Source organism: Danio aesculapii, chromosome 25 (assembly GCF_903798145.1).
Source record: "Danio aesculapii chromosome 25, fDanAes4.1, whole genome shotgun sequence".
Taxonomy (NCBI): Eukaryota; Metazoa; Chordata; class Actinopteri; order Cypriniformes; family Danionidae; genus Danio; species Danio aesculapii.
This window is the reverse complement of record NC_079459.1, coordinates 36,737,115-36,762,114: the sequence shown is the minus strand read 5'-3', so window position 1 is coordinate 36,762,114 and position 25,000 is coordinate 36,737,115. Positions and strand designations below refer to the sequence as shown.

General features: G+C 38.5%; 1 protein-coding gene across 1 annotated transcript in view; it reads right to left on the bottom strand.

Annotated features, from left to right (window-relative positions):
* Nucleotides 1–25,000, bottom strand: part of nell2a (neural EGFL like 2a) — a 134,126-nt gene that overhangs the window by 54,482 nt on the left and 54,644 nt on the right. Inside the window, 3 exon segments of the mRNA XM_056451817.1 lie at nucleotides 18,430–18,558; nucleotides 18,644–18,749; nucleotides 20,061–20,152. Coding sequence (XP_056307792.1) covers nucleotides 18,430–18,558; nucleotides 18,644–18,749; nucleotides 20,061–20,152 — 327 coding nt within the window.

Here is a 25,000-nt window from a genome sequence, read left to right as displayed (position 1 = left end):
ATATTTAATATGACATACTTTAATATTAAAAAATAATGTGTCACAATTATTTGGCCATATGTTTGTTCTTTTTCTAAGCATAATATAATTGTATTTTAATGGGTTTTTTGTCAGGAAATGAGATGTAATGCCATCTTCACTACATGCACATTAATTTAAATATTTTTAAAAAGTAAACAAGACAAAAACACTGATAAAAGGCATCAGTTTTTACAATAAAACATGCACAGATCCTGCTTTTAAGCTGTTTTGCATGTGTCTGCGTTATGAATTCAGTGACTTTTTAAAAGAAGACGACGATATCGGTGACATTTCCGGCAGAAAGTTTGCTGAAAGCGAGGGCCGCTCTTGTGTCAGGACTCCTTGAATTTATCGCCGCCAGATCAAATAAAAGGTATTAAATCAAATCTCATAGACTTACAGATCTAATAAAAAGCCTTATGAATTTTCAGCAGCGCAGAAGTGCTGCATTTGTGATAAATTCAGACTGGCTTTACGGCTCAGGACTTCAAATGAAACTTTAACCCAATTTTCTTCGAACTGCCGTCCTTCAACATAACCTCAGACGCTTCTCTTCTGTAATTCACTTAAACTCGTGCGCATTTCAGCCGCGTCTTTTAAAGGAATAACCAGGATTATTATCATTATCATCCCACAATAACACACACATGATGTCTGCCTCTACTGCGGTAACAGTGATACTTTAATCCACTGGACAAACAATCTGCTGCACAAACAATCACGTATTACGCTTGCATTTATTAGATTAAAAATACAGTTCAAATAGTACAAATTCTGAAATAGTTTTAGAACTCAAAATATGTGTTGATTATGAGAATATACTGCAAAATATAATATATTACTGTGATTGAAAGCATCATTTCCAGCATGATTACACCAGCCTGTAGCCATGATGAGAGTCACTGGAGTAATGATGCTGAAAATTCAGCTTTGCATCTCAGTTATTCATTTTATTTTGCTATATATTCATGCTGCTCATATTATTTTGAATTATAAAATGTTTTTATTAATTTTACTGTATTTTTGATCAATTTAATGCAGTTTGGTGAGCAGAATGGACTTCTTTCCAACACTTTTTGACCTGTTTTTGTATACTACTAACACTAAACTAACTTTATATACTAACACTTATATAATCAGACTTTATTTTTATTTATATTTATTTATTTATTAATTAGTTTATTTATTTTATTTTCACATAAGCCGGTCTACATGAATCAACATTCCCCAAGAACGTAAATGTACCCAAATTAGCCTAAAGTTTTAATTAGTGGTCCCTTAACCAATAATGTTTGTTTAATTTACACACACACACACACACACACACACACAACCCACTGCGCCACCTAACGCACACACATTATTTTATTATTTAATTATATTTTATAATTTGTTGTTTGAACATATTATTTTACGTTTATTTGATTATTTTACAATTGTAATGTAGTACATTTGTGTTAATACGTTTATTATAGATTAATGAAATCATTTATCTGAACAAAAATACAGTAAAATGTTCAATATTTTTACGATTCAAAATAGCTGCTTTTCAGCATAATTGTATAGTAAACAATTTAATTTCTGTAATACAGCGCTGAATTTTCAGCATCATTACTGCAGCCTTTAGAGTCACATGACCTGAGAGCATGCTGACGTGACACTAAAGACTGCAGTAATTCATTCATTTTCCTTCGGCTTAGTCTCTCATTTATCAGGGGTCGCCACAGTGGAATGAACCGCCAACTATTCCAGCATATGTTTTACACAGCGGATGCCCTTCCAGCTGCAACCCAGCACTGGGAAACACCCATACACACTCATTCACGCACACACTCATAAGCTACGGCCAATTTAGTTGCCAGGCGGTGACTGGCGGATCAGTGCAGTGGCAGCAGTCGATGTATCGGTCTGTTGTGGTGAAGAAGGAGCTGAGCCGAAAGGGAAAGCTCTCAGTTTACTGGTCAATCCCTGTTCCTACTCTCACCTATGGTCATGAGCTTTGGGTCATGACTGAAAGGACAACATCTCAGATTCAAGCGGCCGTAATGAGTTTCTTTCGTAGGATGGAAGGGTGCACCCTTATAAATAGGGTGAGGAGCTCTGACACCCCGGAGGAGCTCGGAGTAGAGCCGCTGCTCCTCCACATTCAGAGAAGTCAGCTGAGGTGGCTCGGGCATCTGTTTCTGATGCCTCCTGGACGCCTACCTAGGGAGGTGTTCCAGGCATGTCCCACCAGGAGGAGGCCTCGGGGAAGACCCAGGACACGCTGGAGGAACTATGTCTCTCGACTGGCCTGGGAATGCCCCGGGATCCCCCTGGAGGAGCTGGAGGAAGTGTCTGGGGAGAGGGAAGTCTGGAGTTCTCTCCTGAGACTGTTGCCCCCACGACCGGCCCCGGAAAAGCAGAGGAAAATGAATGAATGAATGAATCAATCAATTCTCCTATAGCACATGTGTTTGGACTTGCGGGCGAAACCAGAGCACCCGGAGGAAACCCACACCAACACTGAGGAGAACATGCAAACTCCACACTGAAACGCCAACTGACCCAGCCTGGACTCGAACCAGCGACCTTCTTACTGTGAGGGCGCCGTGCTAACCACTGAGCCACCGTGTCACCACGACTGCAGTAATGATGTTGAAAATCAGCTTTGAATCATACAAATAAATCACATTTCACTATATTATCACATAGAATCACTTTGAATCCTACAAATATCTGCCATTTTTGCTGGTACGTTTGCTGAACAGACGCAGGACAGTCTTGTGTGTGTGTGTGTGTGTGTGTGTGTTATGGTCAGGATCTGCTTTTATATCCATTAACATGCAGACGCTGGTTTGAGTGTGAGATAAGGAAACAGAAGGGACTTTATCTTCTTTTTTTTTCCTCTCGCAGGGAATCAATCACAGTGAAGAGCTCATGAATCAGGCCTGACGGAGACTCTGTACACAGTAAATGTGGACGAGGATCCTGACACCAGTAAACAAGCAGTAAACAACCGAGATTACCTCTCTAATGCACAGCCATGAGGATATTAGCACACCAGCGTGTTAAATATTGCACACACACACACACACACACACACACACACACACACACACACTGGTAGTTTATTGTTTTTAATACTTAATTATTTTGGTGGCTCAGTGGTTAGCACTATGGCCTCACAGCAAGGAGGTCACTGGTTCGAGTCCTGTGTTAGGGTTAGGGTTAGGCTCCGGTTTCCTCCACAGTCCAAACACATGCGCTATAGGGGAATTGATCAACTAAATTGGCTGTAGTGTGAGTGTGTATGGGTGTTTCTCAATACTGGGTTGCAGCTGAATAGGGCATCCACTGTGTAAAACATATGCTGGAATAGTTGGTGGTTCATTCCTCTGTGGTGACCCCTGATAAATAAAGGGACTAAGCTGAAGGAGAATGAATGAATAATTTTGATGTGATGTCAGTCATGAGTTCTGTTTCTCCATCTGACCTCGAGCCTTCAGTGAGTCTGGATGCTCATCTGCCTGCTGTGTGTGTGTGTGTGTGTGTGTGTGCGTGCGTGTGTGTGTGTGTGTGCTTCTGTCAGCCTGAGTCTTCTGTGGTAGATCTCTGTGCTCTGGTGTTTCTGTCTGCCGGTGCAGAGATAACAGTGTGTGTGTGTGTGTGTGTGTGTGTGTGTGTGTGTGTGTGTGTGTGTCTTTGACAGGTCCAGTACTAAAATAACTATCCACCTCCCACGGATCTGTGGCTTCTGTCCTGAATGCAGGTATTAAATGCACACACACATAGACTCAAACACACACACAATCTTATGTAGACAAACACACAGAATCACACACCTACAATAGACACACATGATTACACAGACACATAAACGTACACAACACATTCATAAACATGTACACACCATAGATACACACAAAAACACACATACTGTAGATACACACATGCATACAAACATACACTTACACACAAAAACACATTCACAAACTCACAATTATACACACAAAACACACACTTTAATAGACACACACAAACACTTACATTGACAAAAACACACTTTTAAATACACACACACACACATTGACAAATACACACATATTGTAGAGATGCACACTCACACAAGCACATTGACAAAAACACACTTTTACATACACACACACACACATTGACAAACACATACACACATTTTGTAGAGATGCACACTCACACAAGCACATTGACAAAAACACTTACATAAACACACACAGACAAAAGATTCAAACGTATAACGACTCTTTAATGTGATTCCGAGTCGACTCTTTCTTTTGAGAGTCAATGTCTGCGTCCGAAAGCGCCTGCTACTCAGTAGGTGCTGCATTTGAATCTAATCGTACCACTCAGCCATTAGAACAGTACGTTTAATGCAGTACGAATGAAAGCTATATGTCTGTAAGACCCTTCCATACGCCAGCTCTGCTCTGATTGGTCAGCAGAGCCGACTCTGTTTGATTGGTCTATCTGTTTTTGCCCATTACATTATATATCACAGGAGCCGGGATTATGCAAATGAGTTACGTTGCTCATGTTGATGTAGATGAGCAGCAGACAAAAGATTCAAATGACTCTTTAATGCGATTCAGAGTCGACTCTTTCATTTTGAGAGTCAATATCTTTATTCATCAGGCACTTTTAAATCATTATGATCAATAAAGCGACATGATGTGCTGTTTAAGATCACTCAGAGTGAGTTTCAGACTCTGAATGAGTTAATGAGGATATAACATGAGGATTTCTCTCCATTAATCACTGCGACAGACACACATTAATCCTCATCAGTTGTTTTGTCTGTTATAAAGCGCTCTTTTGAGGAAAGTGGAGCGGTGCGGCGATACAGGAGAATAGGCTGACGAAACACACTCATTCTTCAGCACACAACACTGCGAGACGCCATCAGTCCTCATTTACAGCATTAGGCTGAGTTCAGGAGCAGAAACTGCAGGATTACAGCACACTAATGCACTCAATAGATCAGGCCAATCTAGTCTGATTATATGCACTTTATATAATACAGTTAATGCACAGATTCTGTCTGATGCTGACAGTGACTGATAACAAATGTAGAGTTGAAAAGAACAGACGCCATTTTTACTGTTTATTTATTTATTACCGTTTCTTTGTTTGTTTGTTTTATTATTTAACGGCAAAAATAACAATTAGCATTTTTGTATTTATCTATGAATTTTTACTTTATTTCATTTTTTTTCATTTAATGTTTTTCACTCATTCATTTAATGCATTTTATTCACTCATTCATTTAATGCATTTTATTCACTCATTCATTTAATGTATTTTATTCACTCATTCATTTAATGTATTTTATTCACTCATTCATTTAATGCATTTTATTCACTCATTCATTTAATGTATTTTATTCACTCATTCATTTAATGTATTTTATTCACTCATTCATTTAATGCATTTTATTCACTCATTCATTTAATGCATTTTATTCACTCATTCATTTAATGTATTTTATTCACTCATTCATTTAATGCATTTTATTCACTCATTCATTTAATGCATTTTATTCACTCATTCATTTAATGTATTTTATTCACTCATTCATTTAATGCATTTTATTCACTCATTCATTTAATGCATTTTATTCACTCATTCATTTAATGTATTTTATTCACTCATTCATTTAATGCATTTTTTCATTTATTTCATTTCATGCATTTTTTTATTCATTCATTTCATGCATTTTATTCACTCATTCATTTCATGCATTTTTTTATTCATTCATTTCATGCATTTTATTCACTCATTCATTTCATGCATTTTTTTATTCATTCATTTCATGCATTTTTCATTCATTCATTTAATGCATTTATTCACTCATTCATTTCATGCATTTTTTCATTCATTCATTTAATGCATTTTTTCATTCATTCATTTTATGTATTTTTTATTTTTTTGATTCATTTATTTAAAACTTTTTTCATTCATTCATTTATTTAATAAATTGTTATACATTAATTTCATGCATTTTTATTCATTCATTTAATGCATTTTTTCATTTAATGCATTTTTTTATTTATTCATTTAATAATTTTTTTTTCATTTATGCCTTTATTTATTATTTTTTTATTACAACTATATGGAACAATATGCAAATTTGTTTTTATTTATGCATTTTTACTTTTTAAGATAAAATGAAAATATGGACAATATTAAATGTATGCCGTTTTATGTATATGCATTTAGTTTTTGTTGAAAAGCATTTATTTATATTTTGTATTTTTTTTATTTTAATGTATTTTCTTGTGTAAATTAATTTATTTACTATTATTTTTGTTTGTTTTTGTCGAGTAAGATATTTATTTATTTATTTATGCATTTATAATTCTAATTGTTTTTGAGGAAAATATTACATTTTTACTTTTTTTTCTATGTATTAAATTTTTAAAGACACTATGAATATTACTATTTTATTTAATAAAAATACAATATTAATTAAAGACATGAAAAATAAAACTAAATGTTTATATTATTTTTTCAGTTATTCATTCATTTTTTTGTTTATGTGAATTTTATTGAAGATAAGAAAACGAGATGAAATTAATCAGCGAACACACATGTCGTCTAATTACTTATTTAGTTTGGCATCTAATAAAACCCGTTGACTGTAAGTATATAATTATGTTTGACAGGGAACGTATGTGTGGATATATTATATAAGTCTGAAGAATGAGTGTGACAGCCGCTGAGCTCTCTGATCTTCCCTAAAGCGCATCTCTGTTCGTCTCGTCTACAGTAATTACATCTGGGATTGAGCTGCACTTTTACAGTCTCTCCAATTACCCTGCGTCACACACACCGGCCAGAGAAACGACATGTTCACCTGTCAGCTCACACACACACACACACTGATCCTGCAGACTCCGTATATACTGTCTGATTAAATAACCTCTCTGCTGCTCGTCAAAACTGCATTACTGGAAAAATACTGAGAGATTATTACAATTCTAAATTGCTTAATACACAAATGTATGCATACATACAACAATAAATGAATAGCATTGTGTCTTATTTTATTAAATAAAAAATTATTTATTAGTTAATTATTAATTCAAATGGCATTTTTGTCTTTTATTCTATAAATAAACCATAAATAAACACATTTTAGTAGAAAATTCCTGACATTTTTAAATAAAAATTATTGCTCAAAAAAGATAAATATAAATAATTAGATGCATTTAAATTCTTGTTTGTTGACTTAAAATGTGAAATAAAATATAAAGATATTACTATCATTTAAAAGAAACTGGATTTCTGTCCTGTTTTCAAACTTTTTATTAAATAAAAGCAGAATATTTCTTTCAGTAGAAACATTATTTTAAAAATTATAAATAATTAATCAATTAACAAAGGAGTCAATATAAATGAATGGGTGCATTTAAATATCATATTTCAGTAAAATATTATTAATATGAAGTTTTAAATAATAATCAAATATATATAAATAGCACTTCAGCTTGATTTAATAATGGAACAATCACATCTGTGTGTTCTTTTACAATAGAAACTCATGACAATCCAAGATTTGTGTCTTGTTTTCAATAACAAATCCATACAGACATTAATCAATCAGTATTAGAGTTACAGTAGTGTGAAGCTTGTGCAGTAATGAGCTGTCGTCTCTCTCTCTGAACGATGTATTCCCTTTGCTGCTGTGTGTGTGTGTGTGTGTGTGTCTGACTCCTGTAGGATGTGTGTGTGTGTGTGTGTCTGACTCCTGTAGTGTGTGTGTCTGACTCCTGTAGGATATGTGTGTGTGTGTGCGTGTGTCTGACTCCTGTAGTGTGTGTGTGCGCGTGTGTGTCTGTGTGTGTGTTGGGTGTTCCCTGGAGCTCTCGGCCTCCACCTCACACATGAAATATTGAAGCGGCCCTGATCTCATCAGCTATTTTTATCCAGCCGAAGCTCCGACGCCTTTAAACATCCAGAGAGAGAGAGAGAGATGGAGAGAGAGAATACGATATGCTGCGCTGCATAGTCAAACACCAGCGTTAACTTCTACAACTTCTGCTAAACAAACACACACATCTTATATATGATCATATACAAGACAGATGGCTCATGAAGATATGATCATATATAAGACCAGAGACTGACGGAGAAATGATCATATATAAGACCAGAGACTGACGGAGATATGGTCATATATAAGACCAGAGACTGACGGAGATATGATCATATATAAGACCAGAGACTGACGGAGATTTGATCATATACAAGACCAGAGACTGATGAAGATATGATCATATATAAGACCAGAGACTGACGGAGATATGATCATATATAAGACCACAGACTGACGGAGATATGATCATATATAAGACCACAGACTGACGGAGATATGATCATATATAAGACCGGAGACTGACGGAGATATGATCATATATAAGACCAGAGACTGACGGAGATATGATCATATATAAGACCGGAGACTGACAGAGATTTGATCATATATAAGACCAAAGACTGACGGAGATATGATCATATATAAGACCACAGACTGACGGAGATATGATCATATATAAGACCACAGACTGACGGAGATTTGATCATATATAAGACCACAGACTGATGGAGATATGATCGTATATAAGACCAGAGACTGACAGAGATATGGTCATATATAAGACCGGAGACTGATGGAGATTTGATCATATATAAGACCAGAGACTGACAGAGATATGGTCATATATAAGACCGGAGACTGACGTAGATATGATCATATATAAGACCAGAGACTGACGGAGATATGATCATATATAAGACCACAGACTGACGGAGATATGATCATATATAAGACCACAGACTGACGGAGATATGATCATATATAAGACCACAGACTGATGGAGATATGATCGTATATAAGACCAGAGACTGACAGAGATATGGTCATATATAAGACCGGAGACTGATGGAGATTTGATCATATATAAGACCAGAGACTGACAGAGTGCGATGTAGTGAACCCAGAGTAGGTCCACTAGGAGGCGTGGGAGGCCTTGATAATCACAATAAACCCAAAACAAAACAAAAAAAACCCAATGGCAAAAATCCAAAACACAATGGCCTGACCCGGAAGTGTAAAAAAAGGTGGTATTTATTTACAACGATGTGGAGGATATGTCCAGTGCAAAATATATACAGTGTCCAAAAAAAATCCAAAAATATATATACAAAAATACAAAGTACCAAATCAACAAATTAAATATAAAGACGAATATATATATATATATATATAACACAAAAACAAACCAAATAAGAAAAAAAAAAAACAATCAAACGTAACCACTGTATACCAGTATCCACTCACTCAGAAGATTGCTCACGGCTCTGCCACAGCACGCTCGCTAGCCAGGTAAACTGACCCCGAGCTGGAGTCTGGCATCCCTCTTTATACACCTGACTCCGCCCATTGATTGGCGTAAGCCATTCTCTAATAAGTATATAGTGAAAAGAACACACTTTCAAACTCGCCTTAAATGGCATCTCTTTAAATCTTAAATGGTCTGATCTGCTTTAACAGAACACACAGAAACATACAACATTAAACACCCATAACCTTTAACATCTTTCCTGTAAAACAGGACAAACAACCACACTGGTTGTACCCACATAAACACAAATGGTACGGTCGGACTTTCAGCGCGCGAACTCCCAAGGCGCGGCTTTTGATGTCATAAGCGCGCGCCCTTCCTTCACTCAGGTTCGCTGGTCTTGCGCTGAAGTCCGAACTCCTCTAGACAAACAAACAAAAACACGAAGACAATGTGTGTGTGCGCTCAAGTGTATGCTTCGTGTGAGACTGAAGGGGAGAGATGAACTGTGGAGGTGTGATAGTATGCCGGTGATATGATGCGTGCACTCATCAATATACCCGCCGACGGAGGAGGAAGGAATGAAGGTAAGTTTTGTGTGTGTGTGTGTGTGTGTGTGTGGGTGCGGCCGTCAGAGACAGAGGGGAGAAGTCTCACTTCTCCACATTATCCTCCTCCTCTCCAAGCCGCGTACTGTCCGGAAACCTGGACAAGAAGTCGGCTACCAAATTTTTTCTCCCAGGGCAATGACTTATTTTGAACTGGAAAGGTTGTAATGTCAGGTACCACCGGGTCACTCTGGCGTTAGTATCTTTCATGGAGTTTATCCAGGTAAGTGCTCGATGGTCTGTTTCCAAGTCAAACTCCCGCCCCAGGAGGTAGTAGCGGAGGGATTCCAGGGACCATTTAATTGCAAGACACTCCTTCTCTATGGTAGAATATCGCGTCTCCCTGGGCAACAGTTTCCTACTCAGAAATACCACAGGTTGCTCTTGTCCAGCTGGTCCTTGGGCTAGTACCGCTCCAATCCCTCTATCCGATGCATCCACTCGCACCATAAATCTCTGAGAGAAATCAGGGCTCTTTAACACAGGATGTGTACATAGCCTCTCCTTCAAAGTAGTCCACGCCTGTTCACAGGCGTCAGTCCAAACGACTGGATTCTTCATTCGTTTAGAGAGCAAGTCTGTTAGGGATGCTGCTGTCGTTGCGAAGTTGGGGATAAAACGTCGGTACCAGCCCATCAATCCTAGGAAGGAACGTACCTCCTTTTTGGTCCTAGGTTTTTGGCTTCTCCGAATCGCTTCTACCTTGTCCACCTGTGGTCTGAGTCCACCATTGCCCAGTCTGTACCCCAGGTAGTTGGTTTCCTTTTGTCCCCACTCGCACTTAGTCACATTTAAGGACAGACCCGCTCCTTGAATTTTCTCCAGGGCCTGTTTTACGTGCTGCAGATGGTCCACCCACGTGTGACTGAATATTACCACGTCGTCTAGGTAAGCAGACGCAAAACTTTCACAGCCCTGGAGAACACAGTCCATGAGGCGCTGGAATGTTGCAGGTGCCCCATGTAACCCAAACGGAAGTACCGTAAACTGATATAGGCCAAGAGGGGTTCTGAAAGCAGTGAGGGGTTTCGATGAAGGATGGAGGGGCACCTGCCAGTAACCTTTGCACAGATCTAGTGTGGTTATGTAGCGGGCCTGCCCTATTCTCTCCAGCAAGTCATCGATCCTCGGCATAGGGTAAGCATCGAACCTAGATTGAGCATTTAGTTTTCTGAAGTCAACACATATCCTTAAAGATCCATCCTTTTTAGGGACGATGACTATGGGACTGCTCCATTCCGATGATGATGGTTCTATTACTCCCAGTTGCTTCATGGTTTCTAGTTCCTCCTTCAGTGGCTTTAACAGTTTTTCAGGAACACGATATGGTCGTTGTCTTGATGGTGTTGTGTCTGTCAGGTGGATGGTGTGCTGGGTTACCTCCGTTCTTCCTGGCCTCTCCTGGAACAATGATGGGTAAGCATTGAGTACCTCCTTTAACTCATGTTTCTTGCCCTCCTCCAGGTGATCCAACTTCAGCTCAGCAGCTTGTCTCGGTGTAACCATCTCCTCAGCATGATCGTCTTCATCCTCCTTCACCTCTCTCACCATCAATACTTTCTCTGCTTCCTTTGTCTCCTTCCACTCCTTCAGCAGGTTGATGTGGTAAATCTGTCGACTTTTCTTCTTCTCTGGATGGAGAATCTCATAAGTGACTGGCCCCATCTTCTTTGTCACTTCATATGGCCCTTGCCATTTCGCCAGAAGTTTGTTGGTGGACGTTGGTAAAAGCAGTAATACCTTTTGTCCTGGCTGGAACTGGCGAAGACGACTTCTTTGGTCATACCATGTCTTCTGCTTTGTTTGTGCCTCTTTAAGGTTTTCCACAGCCTGCTCCCTGTAGGTTTCCAGCTTGTCTCTCATCTTTAGGATGAAGCTGATGATGCTGCCGTTCTCCACTGCTCCAGACGGTCTAGTCCACGCCTTCTTCAGAATATCCAGCGGACCCTGGACTGGCCAGCCATACATCAATTCGAACGGTGAGAAACCTGTTGATGCTTGTGGTACCTCCCTGTATGCAAACAGCAAAAATGGTAACCATTTGTCCCAGTCTCGTCCTGTATCTGATACAAACTTCCTCAACATGTTTTTCAATGTCGCGTTGAAACGCTCCACCAGCCCATCTGTCTGAGGATGGTATGGTGTTGTTCTCAGTGCCTTGATGCCTAGCTGCTGGTGGAATATTTTCATCACTCGTGACATGAAGTTGGTTCCCTGATCGGTAATGATCTCGTCCGGGATTCCTACTCTGGAAAACAATGCAGTGAGAGCTTGAACAATTTTAGTGGTGGTGACTGTGCGAAGTGGGAATGCCTCCGGGTAACGAGTGGCGTAATCACAAATGACAAGAATGTAGCAATGTCCCGTACTACTTCTCTCCAGTGGTCCTACGACATCCATGGCAATACGACGGAAAGGGGTCGAAATAATGGGGAGTGGATGTAATGGTGCTTTGTCTCTATGACGAACCGCACTGGTTGTCTGGCAAATGTTGCATGTGTTGCAATGTGTCTGTACATCAGTGTACATGGTTGGCCAATAGAAACGTGTACTGATGCGAGTGTATGTTTTCTGGAATGCTAAATGTCCCGCCCATGGAAGTGTGTGTGCAAGATGTAACACAAGGGGACGAACAGATATGGGTACAACCAAACGCTTCACATCTCCTACTTGTACATATAAAACATCATCAATGACAATAAAATGTTCGTCATTCAAATTGATGTTATCAGGTTTTTCAGCTCTCACAAACAGTTTTCTTAAAGAATCATCATTTTTCTGTAGTTCAGAAATGTTATCAGGAATCTTCCAGTTTTCTGCCTCTAAACCATTCATATTAGGTTTCTGAACTGGAGACCCTAGCCTTTTTAACAGTCTTTTCTGCTGACGCGTTTTTCTTTTGCCCTTGGTTGCGCCCTGCAGCAGACTATCATCAAAGTCTGGCAGTGGCTGCAAACCAGCTTTTGTTTGGGCACGCGTTACTACAGAAAACACATTTTCAATGTCATTTAAACCTGCATAGCTCTGCTTGGTAGACAAATAGCACAATTCATTCAACACCGGAAGATCTCGACCCAAAACCATGTCAGCAGGTAAATTAGTGACCACTGCTACATTCAACATGTACATTTCATCATGTATTCCCACAAGTACCTCAGCTTTAGGATACCTCCGTATATCCCCATGTATGCATTGTACGTTAGCGGTATTAGCATAGTCAACATTGTTCACATGGCATGATTTTATCAAAGAAATAGAACTTCCCGTGTCAAGTAGTGCTTTCAGCTCACGACCATTAACCACAATGTCCAACATTTTAGCATTTTCATTCACATCACAGTCACCATTAGCATCGCCCTCTCTTGGTGCATAACAAAAACCAGTTAGTTTGGATTTTCTAGCAGGGCATACCGATGCTTTGTGTCCTTGTTGTTGACACGCATAACAGATCAGTGTATGTGTTTTCTCAGTCTCAAGTCCATGTGAATGCTGAATGTCAGTATTTTGTAAATTGTGTCGTGCTCTACCTTTTGCAGGTTGCGTGCGCAGACCGGAGCGATGAGCGTTAGCATACTGCTGAGCCAGTCGTGCTGCTACCAGTCCAGAGTCTGGCTCATGTTCTTTGACCCATGTCCTGGTATCTGGATCCATAACCCTCAGCAGTTGCTCCATGATAATCAGCTCACCGATCTCATCTTTAGAGTGAAGATCTGGTCGAATCCAGCGCTGATACAAGTGTTTCAGGCGATGATATGTTTCCGTCGGTGACTCTCCTTCTGGTGACGTAGTAGCTCTGAAGCGCTGACGGTATGTTTCTGCAGACACGTTGTATTTCTGCAGAAGAGAGTCTTTTAATTGTACATAATCATCAGCACTGACCTCATCCATTGCAAGATATGCCTCCAGCGCTCGACCAGTCAGTAATGGCACCAGCCGACAGCTCCACTCCTCCCGAGGCCACTGCCACGTTCGGGCCAGACGTTCGAATCGCCGCAGATAATTCTCGATGTCATCATCAGCCTTTAAGGGTGGTAATGGCGTTTCTGGATGACTCATCCGCTGGACTCGGAGTGATGAAACTGCGGGTGGTGGTGGGGTAGGTGGGGGTGATGTCTCCCCTGTGGATACTCTACTGGGCGATGGCGTTGTCAGCTCCGTCGGCCGTATCGACTCACGAAGTCCCCGCAGCTCACGAAGAAACATCTCCTCTCTTGTTTGCTGCGCCTTGAGGAAATCCCTCATCATACTCGCCATGCCCTCACTGGACTGAGTAGAAGGCTCACTGGTGCTGGGACGCTCCGTAGCTGCCTCTTCTCCACCAGACGACAGTCTACGCCAAGCTGCGTCCTTCACAGCAGATCGTAAACCCAGCTTCCTCCTCCTCATTCTCTTCCGGGTGGCCGCCGCTTCTGACACCAACTGCGATGTAGTGAACCCAGAGTAGGTCCACTAGGAGGCGTGGGAGGCCTTGATAATCACAATAAACCCAAAACAAAACAAAAAAAAACCCAATGGCAAAAATCCAAAACACAATGGCCTGACCCGGAAGTGTAAAAAAAGGTGGTATTTATTTACAACGATGTGGAGGATATGTCCAGTGCAAAATATATACAGTGTCCAAAAAAAATCCAAAAATATATATACAAAAATACAAAGTACCAAATCAACAAATTAAATATAAAGACGAATATATATATATATATATATAACACAAAAACAAACCAAATAAGAAAAAAAACCAATCAAACGTAACCACTGTATACCAGTATCCACTCACTCAGAAGATTGCTCACGGCTCTGCCACAGCACGCTCGCTAGCCAGGTAAACTGACCCCGAGCTGGAGTCTGGCATCCCTCTTTATACACCTGACTCCGCCCATTGATTGGCGTAAGCCATTCTCTAATAAGTATATAGTGAAAAGAACACACTTTCAAACTCGCCTTAAATGGCATCTCTTTAAATCTTAAATGGTCTGATCTGCTTTAACAGAACACACAGAAACATACAACATTAAACACCCATAACCTTTAACATCTTTCCTGTAAAACAGGACAAACAACCACACTGGTTGTACCCACATAAACACAAATGGTACGGTCGGACTTTCAGCGCGCGAACTCCCAAGGCGCGGCTTTTGATGTCATAAGCGCGCGCCCTTCCTTCACTCAGGTTCGCTGGTCTTGCGCTGAAGTCCGAACTCCTCTAGACAAACAAACAAAAACACGAAGACAATGTGTGTGTGCGCTCAAGTGTATGCTTCGTGTGAGACTGAAGGGGAGAGATGAACTGTGGAGGTGTGATAGTATGCCGGTGATATGATGCGTGCACTCATCAATATACCCGCCGACGGAGGAGGAAGGAATGAAGGTAAGTTTTGTGTGTGTGTGTGTGTGTGTGTGTGGGTGCGGCCGTCAGAGACAGAGGGGAGAAGTCTCACTTCTCCACACAGAGATATGGTCATATATAAGACCGGAGACTGACGTAGATATGATCATATATAAGACCAGAGACTGACGGAGATATGATCGTATATAAGACCAGAGACTGACGGAGAAATGATCATATATAAGACCAGAGACTGACGGAGATATGATCGTATATAAGACCAGAGACTGACGGAGAAATGATCATATATAAGACCAGAGACTGACGGAGATATGATCATATATAAGACCACAGACTGACGGAGATTTGATCATATATAAGACCACAGACTGATGGAGATATGATCGTATATAAGACCAGAGACTGACAGAGATATGGTCATATATAAGACCGGAGACTGATGGAGATTTGATCATATATAAGACCAGAGACTGACAGAGATATGGTCATATATAAGACCGGAGACTGACGTAGATATGATCATATATAAGACCAAAGACTGACGGAGATATGATCATATATAAGACCACAGACTGACGGAGATATGATCATATATAAGACCACAGACTGACGGAGATTTGATCATATATAAGACCACAGACTGATGGAGATATGATCGTATATAAGACCAGAGACTGACAGAGATATGGTCATATATAAGACCGGAGACTGATGGAGATTTGATCATATATAAGACCAGAGACTGACAGAGATATGGTCATATATAAGACCGGAGACTGACGTAGATATGATCATATATAAGACCAGAGACTGACGGAGATATGATCGTATATAAGACCAGAGACTGACGGAGAAATGATCATATATAAGACCAGAGACTGACGGAGATATGATCGTATATAAGACCAGAGACTGACGGAGAAATGATCATATATAAGACCAGAGACTGACAGAGATATGGTCATATATAAGACCAGAGACTGACGGAGATATGATCGTATATAAGACCAGAGACTGACGGAGAAATGATCATATATAAGACCGGAGACTGATGGAGATTTGATCATATATAAGACCACAGACTGACGGAGATATGATCGTATATAAGACCAGAGACTGACGGAGATATGGTCATATTTAAGAACAGAGACTGATGGAGATTTGATCATATATAAGACCACAGACTGACGGAGATATGATCATATATAAGATCACAGACTGACGGAGATATGATCATATATAAGATCACAGGCTGACAGAGATATGATCATATATATAATATATAAATCTAATGATTGTGAAATGTTTTGAAAGTTTATGAAATATTTTACATTATATACGCACACACACACAGCATGATCAGATAAATGGTGACAAACCAACAGTCTGTTTATATGATCATATCTCAGTCAATTATCAGACTAATATATGATCATATCATCTCTCAAAAACCCTAAGCTGCATTATGACCAGCACTACAGATGTGCTCTCTCTCCTCTCCATATGCACCAGACACTTTCTTATACGCACCCCATGCCTCTGCGCAATCCTTAGAGTCACTTGTAAGTGGCTTTGGATTAAAGCATCTGCTAACTGAATAAATATAATATGCTGGATGTTTTCAGACTGTTCCAGCAGCAGCAGACGGATGAGTGTAGAATTGGGTCATCGTGGGTGAATCCGTCTCTCTGTTTCTGGGTTATTCTCCTTTATTCTGCTGGTCCCGCAGGAGCGTTTAGGCTGGACAGGGAATGTCTGATAGCATCTTTACTGCTTCATATCCGCCTCTGTTTGATAATCACCTGAGCTGCGCACGTGAGCCGCCGCTGGTCGTCGCCCGTTGGGTTATTTTTATCCGCAGAGATGAACGGCTTCATTAGAGCTCGGCTGACGGAGAAGCACACGCTCATTAGATGCTCCTCTCGAAGTGGGCCAGCGCTCCATCCCAACACACACTGCAGGAGCCACACACACACACACACACACCAGTCTGAGCCGTCCGTCAGCTCGCGAACACCACCGCGCTCATTATCCAGCATATGATGGTTAATTAGTCAAAGCAGCCGCATATCACCCTGACGATTTATTGTGTTGTGTCTGATGAGGAATGCTTCAGGTGTATCTCACATTCACACAATGTTTTGAATGAATGAACGTCGTAGCATCTCTGATCTCACGCGTTAACGACGTATTGTGTGACCTGCGCGTGTTTGATTGACAGGTTTGCTTCCACTATCTCTTAGAAACAATTAACAATGAACTTTTCATACCATCTCTATCTCGCGGATGCCATCGACCCACATGTGATCAGCTGACTGTCATGTGACCTGTGCAACATTGTGACCGACGTGTGTTTGATTGACAGCTCAACTTTGATCATGTGACCCGCATGTTTGATTGACAGCTAAAATAATGTGGTCCGCATGTGTTTGATTGACAGCTCAATTTTGACCATGTGACTCTCGTGTTTGATTGGCAGCTCAGCTTTGATCATGTGACTTGCACACGTTTAATTGCCAGCTCAACTTTAATCATGTGACCAAGATATATTTGATTGACAGCTCAACTGTTATCATGTGACCCACATGTGTTTGATTGACAGCTCAAATTGAATCACGTGACCCACATGTTTGATTGACAGCTCAAATTTAATCATGTGACCCGCATGTATGATTGACAGCTCAGCTTCGATCATGTGACCTGCATGTGTTTAAGTGACAGCTCAAATTCAATCATGTGACCCTGCATGTGTTTGATTGACAGCTCAAATTCAATCATGTGACCGACATGTTTGATTGACGGCTCAAATTCGATTATGTGACCCGCACGTTTGATTGACGGCTCAAATTTGATCATGTGACCCGCACGTTTGATTGACAGCTCAACTTCAATCATGTGACCCACATGTTTGATTGACAGCTCAAATTCGATCATGTGACCCGCACGTTTGATTGACAGCTCAACTTTGATCAGGTGACCCACATGTGTTTGACTGACAGCTTAAATTCCATCATGTGACCTAGGTGAGATCAGCTGTGTCATGTGACCTGCAATTGATCATATGACCCATGTGCGTGTGTGTGTTTCTCACCTTCGCAGTATGCACTGTCGAGACGCAGCGGTCTGAAGCCGTTCTTGCAGCCGCAGCCGGCTCCAGCATCCAGATTCACACAGTCTGAGTTCTCTGAGCAGATGTTCTCCTCCGCACAGAAGTCATGACCTTTGACCCACACAGAAGAGCCTAAAGGTTACTGGTCGCACTGTAGGAATAACTGAGACGCTGAAGAGGAAGTGTGGAACTGTACCTCTGCAGACTCTACAGCATCTGTCTGTCAGTGTGATCTGGTCAGATTCAGCACAGGAGAGCGCAGGACAGTCCTCAGCGCCCGGCACACGGTGCATAGTGCGATCCTGAACAAAACACAAGTATATTAGTCATTACATCTGATATGAACAATCATGTATGATAAAAGTACAAATAAAGAACAAGTAGTGTGTGTAGACATTTAAAAAATTAGACAAGGCCATTTGAAAAAAATTATACAAAAAATAATTTAAAATTCATAATTACACATAGATTAATAATAATATATTTAATTTACAATAAATAATAAGTATTTTTTTGTTTGATGTGAATTCGGCTAAAATAATTACTATAATGACAATTTTTACCTTATATAATAAATAAAACTATGTGATATTTTAAATATATAAACATAATTATTAAATACATACCATTCCAACAATAGCTATTATAATTACTGCAATATTATTAATATGCACACATATATAATTATAAAATAACAACATTATTTTCATTACATTTCAAAATATTAATAAAATATACTGGAATACAACACATTTTATTATTAATAATATGTTTATTATTATTGTCATCATTATTTGTGCATATATATATATATATACTTCAACTGTGTGTATATATATATATATATATGTGTGTGTGTGTGTGTGTGTGTGTGTGTGTAATATATTTTTTATATAATATTTACAAATATAAAACTATAAAAATGTAAATATTAATAAAATACATTTCAATAATTATATTCAAATATTATAACATTACATCATATATTATTAATTAATCAACATAAAATTATTTCTGAAGGATTGTTTGATCACTAAAATTCAGCTTTTAATCACAGCTATTAATTACAAAATACAAAATAAATCAACACAGAAAATAGCCATACCAAATACTATATTATTATAATTAGATATAAATTAATAAATAATAATAATAATTGTTATTGTTAATGTTAGTAATAATGATAACCTATTCTTATTATTGTTATTATTGTTTTTTATTATTATGAAGCAGACATGCTTGTTTATTTTTGCACATACTGTTTAATTTATATATAGTCTGATATATATATATATATATAGTGTTATAATTGCATTTTCTAAACATTAATAATAAAATATAGTGGGATATTTTTTAAATATAACATTACATAATTGATAATTTCATAATTAAAATGATTTCTGAAGTGTTGTTTGACACTGAAGACTGCAGTAATGATGCTCAACATTCAGCTTTAATCATCTGTAAATTATACTTTGAAATATATTAACATCGGAAACTGTGATTTCAAATATTAATAATATTTCTGAACTTCTACAGTATTTCTGCTGTAATAAATGCAGTGTTTGTGTGCAGGACAGACACACAGTCATGTGTTGTTTCAGTGTTGTTACCCTGCACTGGAAGAGCTGGCAGAGTCCAGAGGGATGATGAACGGCACACCGCTGTCCCTCCACCAGCGTCTGCTCCGAGAACAAGCACATCGCTGCAGAAAAACACCAGCAAACACACAGGTGAGCATTCACAGAGCAACATCACACTCAAAACTACACACAAACACACTGAGCGGACTAGAACAGGTGAACCGGGTGAAGCAAAGCTTAAAACAGATGAAACCTGCTGTATTAATGCCAGAAGACATGCAAAACTGCAGACAGATGATCATTACTGGATGATAATTACTCCCAGGACACCAATTATCTCCAGGAAATACTGAGAGATGCTGGAGTGAATCATTTCTGCTGAATCAGTCATGAACAATTCCTCTGATCACAGGCAGATGTGTTCATAACTGCTGAATCAGTCACAAATGATTCCTCAGATTACAGACATGTTCATTTTTACTGAACCAGTCATGAATCAATGTACTGAATCAGTGACAAATGATTCCTCTGATCACAGGCAGATGTGTTTGTATCTGCTGAATCATTCATAAATGATTCCTCAGATTACAGGCAGATGTGTTCATATATGCTGAATGTGTCATAAATGATTCCTCGGACTACAGACATGTTCATTTCTGCTGAATCAGTCATAAATCAATGTACTGAATCTGTGACAAATGATTCCCCTGATCACAGGCAGATGTGTTCATAACTGATGAATCCATCATAAATGATTCCTCAGATTACAGACGTGTTCATTTCTGCCGAACCTGTCATGAATCAATGTACTGAATCAGTGACAAATGATTCCTCTGATCAAAGGAAGATGTGTTCATATCTGCTGAATCAGTCATGAATGATTCCTCTGATCACAGGCAGATGTGTTCATAACTGCTGAATCAGTCACAAATGATTCCTCAGATTACAGACGTGTTCATTTCTGCCGAACCAGTCATGAATCAATGTACTGAATTAGTGACAAATGATTCCTCTGAAGATGTGTTCATATCTGCTGAATCAGTTATGAATGATTCCTCTGATCACAGGCAGAAGTGTTCACAACTGCTGAATTAGTCACAAACGATTCCTCAGATCACAGCAGATGTGTTCATATCTACTGAATCAGTCATGAATGATTCCTCTGATCACAGGCAGATGTGTTCATATCTACTGAATCAGTCATGAATCAATGTACTGAATCAGTTATGAATGATTCCTCTGATCACAGTCAGAAGTATTCATATCTGCTTAATCAGTCACAAATGATTCCTCAGATCACAGGCAGATGTGTTCATATCTACTGAATCAGTCATGAATGATTCCTCTGATCACAGGTAGATGTGTTAATTTCTGCTGAATCAGTCATGAATCAATGTACTGAATCAGTTATGAATGATTCCTCTGATCACAGTCAGAAGTATTCATATCTGCTAAATCAGTCACAAATAATTCCTCAGATCACAGGCAGATGTGTTCATATCTACTGAATCAGGATGTGTTCATATCTACTGAATCAGTGACAAATGATTCCTCAGATCACAGGCAGAAGTGTTCATCTCTACTGAATCAGTGACAAAGGATTCCTCAGATCACAGGCATTTATATCTGCTAAATCAGTCATGAATCAATCTACTGAATCAGTTATGAATGACTCCTCTGATAGTGGCAGATGTGTTAACATTTACAGAATCACTTACACATGGTTGTTAATTTATTGTTAAGTAATAATGTAAAATGATTTGCTAATTTCAGAAACAAATTTGTTCATTTCTGCTGAATTAGTTACAATTGATTCCTCAGATCACAGTTCATTTCTGCTGAATCTGTTACAAGTGATTTTTCAGATCATGTGTTCATAACTGCTGAATCAGTCATGAATGAATCTGTTGAATCATTTATGACTGATTCTTCTGATCACAGACAGATGTTCAAATCTGCTGAATCATTCATGAATTAATCTGCTGAATCAGTCTGATCACAAGCAATTGTTCAAATCTGCTGAATCAGTTATGAAAAATCTGCCGAATTAATTGTGAATGATTCCTCTGATCACAAGCAGATGTGTAAATGTCTTCTGAATCAGTCACAAATGATTCCTCAGATCACAGGGAGATAAGTTCATTTCTGCTGAATGATTCAGGAATGAATCTGCTGAATCATTTATGAATGATTCCTCTGATTACAGACAGACGTTCAAATCTGCTGAATGATTCATGAATGAATCTGCTGAATCATTTATGAATGATTCCTTTGATCACTGACAGATGTTCAAATCTGCTGAATGATTCATGAATGAATCTGCTGAATCATTTATGAATGACTCCTCTGATCACAGACAGATGTTCAAATATGCTGAGTCATTCATGAATGAATCTGCTAAATAATTTATGAATGATTCCTCTGATCACAGACAGATGTTCAAATCTGCTGAATCATTCATGAATGAATCTGCTGAATCAGTCATGAATGATTCCTCTGATCACAGACGGATGTTCAAATCTGCTGAATCAGTTATGAATGAATCAGCCGAATTAATCGTGAATGATTCCTCTGATCACAAGCAGATGTGTAAATGTCTTCTGAATCAGTCACAAATGATTCCTCAGATCACAGGGAGATGAGTTCATTTTTGCCGAATCATTTATGAATAATTCCTCTGATCACAGACAGATGTTCAAATCTGCTGAATGATTCATGAATGAATCTGCTGAATCATTTATGAATGATTCCTCTGATCACAGACGGATGTTCAAATCTGCTGAGTCATTCATGAATGAATCTGCTGAATCATTCATGAATGATTCTTCTGATCACAGACAGATGTTCAAATCTGCTGAGTCATTCATGAATGAATCTGCTGAAACATTTATGAATGAATCTACTGAATCAGTCATGAATGATTCCTCTGATCACAGACAGATGTTCAAATCTGCTGAATCAGTCATGAATGATTCCTCTGATCACAAGCAATTGTTCAAATCTGCTGAATCAGCTATGAATGAATCAGCCGAATTAATCGTGAATGATTCCTCTGATCACAAGCAGATTTGTAAATGTCTTCTGAATCAGTCACAAATGATTCCTCTAATCATAGGGAGATGAGTTCATTTCTGCTGAATCAATTATGAATGATTCCTCAGATCTCAGGCGGATGTGTTCGTCTCTTCTGCCGCATTAATTTCAGCGTTAGGCAGTGAAGCAGCTCTGGAAGAGTAATTACAGTGAGTGAATTTCATAATTAAAGCTGCGCTGTATTATTTAATGGCAGGTTTGTGTCATTTGCACACAGTTTGTGAGCGCAGCAGGAGATCAGACATATTGCAGAAACAGCAGAATGAAGTCGTTTCATCAGATCAATTAAGTTAGATGAGAAAATTATCACGATTTAATGTGGATTTGAGTGAAACATTCACCTGAAGCTCTGAGATCGGCTGTTTCTAACGCTTTAGTTCAAATGGAAATGTAATTAACACTAATGGCCTGGAGACTAATGCTAACATCAAGCTTAATTTGGTTCATTTCAGAGTAAAACAATGTTTATTCACATTTTACTGTTAATGTTAATGATGCAAAACAAGACTAATCATGATAATAATAATCATAATAATAAGATAATAGAAAAAAATATATATGTGTGTGTTGTGGGGGGGCTCTATTTTAACTATAAGCACAAAATCTAAAGGGTAAAAGCAAGCACATTCATTTACATGGTGGACTGAATGCTTCACTAGCGAGAAAACAGTTAAACAGAGCATCTGCAGCACGAGGATAAAGAATGAGCCTCCTCCATTCAGCCCTGTTTACTTTCTCTTTACTTTACTCCTTTACTTTGGTGGAGTAAGGAAACAGTGGAAACTCACTCTACTGAAGACATCCATTAGCCCACATGTTTAATTTCCTTTGTTAAGCACAAAGATTTGCTTCAAAACTATTTCTAAATTCAGTTCTAATCTCCAGCAAAGGAATAAATGAACAATAATAATGAAGTGTGGTCAAAACACAGAGTTATATCCAAACACACGTCCTGTTCTTATGCTCCATATGGTGATGCAGACACCTCCAAAACCCCACAGCTGGACAAATCTACACTTGTGTTTATTAAATCAAATATAAATCTGCAGATAATCAATAATACTGCTGATAATAATCACATTATACAGATGCAGATGATCATGAATAAACTGAAAAAGCCCCCCGAGGTTAAGAAGGCATGGAGGCAGTGGTGTTTATATTGATGTAGAAAATAATAATGCTTGTAACATTTAATTGTTTTCATCTGTAAAGATATTTGTGTGTTGCTGTTCATCCTGTGTGTATTCAGCAGTGTGTAAGCGTTTGGATCTGTATAGGCGCATAACTAACTGCGCTGGACTTTAGAGCAGCTTTTAGTTGGTCAATGGTGCGGTCTATTTCAGTTCCTCAAAATAGCAACACGCCTTGACACACCTCTTTTATAGACCAGCACACTCAAGCGTCCACAAAGTGGTGCAAATGGATTTACTATGAAAACAACGTGGTGCAAAATGTGAAAATTACTGTTGCGCTGGTCTGAAAATAGCAACAAATCACACCAAACACGTTCCGCCTTATTGCGCCGGGTGTATGATAGAGCCCTCAGTGTGTATACATAAATAAAATTATTAATATTATGTGTTTTTTTGTTTTGTTTTTTGTTAATATTATTGTCAACATTATTAGTATATATATATATTGTGTAATTTAATTATATATGTGTGTAAATATATATAAATATATATATATATATATATATATATATATATATATATATATATATATATATATATATATATATATATATATTTAATTATAAAAAATATAATATATGAATTTTATTAAAAAATTATTACATTACATAATACTAATTTGTTAATTACATCATTAATTAATTAGTGTTTTGGAATATGGAAAAACTGTCTGTACGCCGTTTT